Raw genomic sequence first — 3400 nt, 5'->3', positions numbered from 1 at the left:
CTGCAGCACAAACAGCCCCAGGCCTCCAGCAGGTCACTTCCTGGTGCCCTGGACACCGGCTCGCGAGGCAGGGAGATGTCGGGGTCCCAAGTAGATCTCATTCTCATCTCGCCTGGCTGCATTTCTGTGCTTTGATTTCAGCTCCCCAGCCAGGTGGGAAGGAAGCAAAGAGAAAGCAAAAATTAATGAAAGGCTTTGTTTCTATTTGTGGAAACTCGGGGCATCAGAGGCAGGGGGCTGCGTGGTGTGGAGATTGGGTGGGCCCCCCGGGATCCTGCATCTCGGCGGGGACAGGAGCCCCGGGAGGGCAGCAGAGCCGTGGGCAGTCAGGGGACATGGGCCTTCCTGAGCTGCACATGGTTTGTCCCGCGGCCCACCTGGCGGGCGGTCAGCCCTCCCACCCACGCGTGGACACTCCTCTCATGAAACCGTCAAATACACGCGGGGGCGCCTTCCCGGTCTGCCTCTGAAGCAGAACGGATGATGAAAACTTTGGCTAAACCCAAAGAACACCATCATTAAGAGAGTTAGGACATCTTCCTGTGAAATTTAGGATTGTTTTACCAAAATGAGAAAGCCTGAGGCAGAGGAGAGTATGAATCACGGTCCTCAGATTGGGATCCCAGGCAGGAAACGGCTATGTTCCAAGCCCAGAGGGGCCAGAACCCAAGGAGACGCTCTGAGACCCGACCTGTAGAGTCGGAAGGCCTGGGATCAGACCTGAGCTCCATGACCTGTTCGCCGTGAGGCTTCGGTCCAAGGAGATGACAGTCTCCCCCTCGGTGATGTCCACACCCTGTAGTCCAGGGGACTGAGGGAGAGTTAGCAGTGAGTTAGCAGGGGCCCTGGACTGTCAAAGCCCAGGGCCGCAAGGAGGGAGTCACTAACAGTCAGCTTCTTGGTCATCAGGATTTGAGCAGTAAAATATACCGGCAATCTGAAGCAAGTTGCAGCGTGTCCCCAGGGGTGACAGAGCAGCTGTTCTTAGCCCAGGTTTTCAGGTTTTGCTTAAAGTGTAAAATACAAATTCCTTAAAAGCAGAGCTTTACTAAAACACTAGTATATCATTTTTATGAACCCACAATTTTTGTCACTTAAGGTTTAGTTTTAGTGAACACTCAAAGCGCAACGTGAGGGGCCACTTCCTGCAACTCGTACAGCGTCTCGATTTGCTCCCATTCATTTTATGTGATATCTGGACTCAGACTTGCATTACACCGTTTATATACGGAATTAGCAAAAGAAAAGACGTTTCTTTTCCTTTTGTGTTAATTCGCTCCTGGGAGCTGAAGCCAGAATATTAGGAAGGATAGTTGTCCAGTGACGTTGCAAATACACAGATGTTAGATTTCTTTTTCTAAAAAAAGACAATTTCATTTCACTGTGATTATTGACTTTAAACTTACAGAAGCCATCTGTCTTTCAGGGCAACAGAGGACTTGGTTTTTATGGAGAAAAAGGTGAAAAGGTAAAGGAAACTTACTAGATTGAATTAGGAAATACTGACGGCTCATTCTGATGTCTTTGTTTTATGCTGTTATCCTGAGGTGCTCTGCAAATACCCCGTTTGAAAGGAAACAATCATTGTCAAGTGTCAGGTTACCAGACAGGCTCCAGTGGTGGTTAGAATCTGCAAGACAGGGCTCTTCCAGACCCAGGGAATGAATTGCGCCTCTGTCGTCTCCTGCATCGGCAGGTGGATTCTTTATTTCTAGTGCCACCTGGGACGCCCGTTCTGATTTATGTCTTGGGCACCAGTCTTAGAAAGCAGTAGCATAAAACACAGCAGCAACCACCAAAACATTTGGCGCACAGGCCGAATGACTTCCTTGTACAGAAACTCATCGTAAGGAGATAATTCCACTGAAGCAAATGCAACCGCAAATTGTGACCAAGCTAAACAGCTTATGTGCCTAAATTCTAAATGATTGTTAATGCAAGTGGAAATCAAGTGATCTTACCTTACTGTTACTTTATTCTATGTGATCTTTTTATGTTTTTAAAATGTTTCACGTTGGGGTACAGCCAGTTAGCAGTGTTGTGACAGTTTCAGGTGGACAGCAAAGGGACTCAGCCGTACATGTACATGCATCCATTCTCCCCAAAACCCCCTGCCATCCAGGCTTATATACGATTTTTATCTTATGATTGTAAACTATTAAAATTGATGTACGTGTGATAATACGCAAAGACAGAAACAGCAGTTTGCGGTGGGATCGTGCTTTTATTCAACCTCGGTCGTGTCCTTCAGTCTAAAGACAATCGCTTTGCTAAACCGTTCACAGGGCGACATGGGACTGCAGGGGCCCGGCGGGATTCCACCGGACAACGGTTACGTCGAGAAGCCCACGCCGGTGTACGAGCTTCTCCCAGAGCAGTATAAGGTAAAAGGGCTGCAGGAAGACTGACGCGCTCCCATTTGAACTAACAGGAGGAGGAGAAAAAGATGTGGCTTTCTTTGGTCTTATTCAAACAGTCACATTCAAAGTGGAAATGCCCTCCCCACCGAATTAGCAAATTACGTGTTTGAAAGCACTGACCACAGTCGCAGGCGTCTCAGTATCGTTGCTCGTAATCATGATGAATTGGAACCAACACGTGGATCCATTTAAGAATCAGCTCCGTCTTCAGTCTCTAGTGTAGACGTAGCCAGTGGTTGCGGCACAGCTCACTGCCAGGACATGGAGCTGTGTGAGCAAAAGAAAGCCTACGTTTTGCTGACATGGAGCGTCCCTGTGGGCTTCTTGGGTCAAAGTCAGATTTCTGACTTTTGTAGTTTCTGTTAATGTTTTGTTTGATTAAAAGCATCCTCTTAGAGTCTAAATAAAAATTAACACCCTTCTCTATCACTCATTCACTCAGACAGACCGTTCACCCGTCCTAAGCCTTCTGGTTCCCTTGTGCTTAATAAAGACCGAAGCACTGACCTGGTAGAATACTGACCTCGTAGGGCGGCAGGGTGGTGGCCGGGCTGAGACACACCATAAAAGGTTATGGGAGCCAAAGCAAAAATCCCAAACGTAGACCCTGATCCCTCTCTCTTGAGCGTCTGTCAAGATGCGGTGTGAATGCCGGGGGACGGACGGGAGAGGGCAGGCTGGACCCCCCCACAGGGGACGTGAGTCTGTGCAGCTGCGGCGTTATGAGTGACTTGACCGCTGACAGAGGCAGCCTGGGCAGCGGCTGCTGCGAGCCCAGAGTGGACGGTCATGTGCCAGCCAGGTTGCGAGCAGGACAGCCCTGGACCACCAGGCAGGACAGGGCCTCCAGGGTCATCGGGGTGGATTCAGCAGGGACTCTGGCTCCTGGGGGGACCTGACCATCAGCAGAGTAGGGCCCCTGTCCAGTGTCAGGACAATAGCCCAGGATGGAGTGAGGCCGGAGCAGGTGCGACCCTGCT

At 49.9% G+C, this 3400-nt stretch overlaps 1 protein-coding gene across 1 annotated transcript in view; it reads left to right on the top strand.

Annotated features, from left to right (window-relative positions):
* Positions 1-3400, top strand: part of COL4A2 (collagen, type IV, alpha 2) — a 160525-nt gene that overhangs the window by 113615 nt on the left and 43510 nt on the right. The window contains exons 12-13 of the mRNA XM_010831462.1: positions 1427-1468; positions 2286-2384. Of these exons, the coding sequence (XP_010829764.1) occupies positions 1427-1468; positions 2286-2384 (141 nt within the window). The remainder of the gene's footprint in view (positions 1-1426; positions 1469-2285; positions 2385-3400) is intronic.

The sequence above is a fragment of the Bison bison genome, unplaced genomic scaffold (genome assembly GCF_000754665.1).
Source record: "Bison bison bison isolate TAMUID 2011002044 unplaced genomic scaffold, Bison_UMD1.0 scf7180017864527, whole genome shotgun sequence".
In the NCBI taxonomy this organism is placed as follows: Eukaryota; Metazoa; Chordata; class Mammalia; order Artiodactyla; family Bovidae; genus Bison; species Bison bison.
The sequence above is the reverse complement of the archived record's forward strand: the minus strand, read 5'-3'. Positions and strand labels throughout refer to the sequence as shown.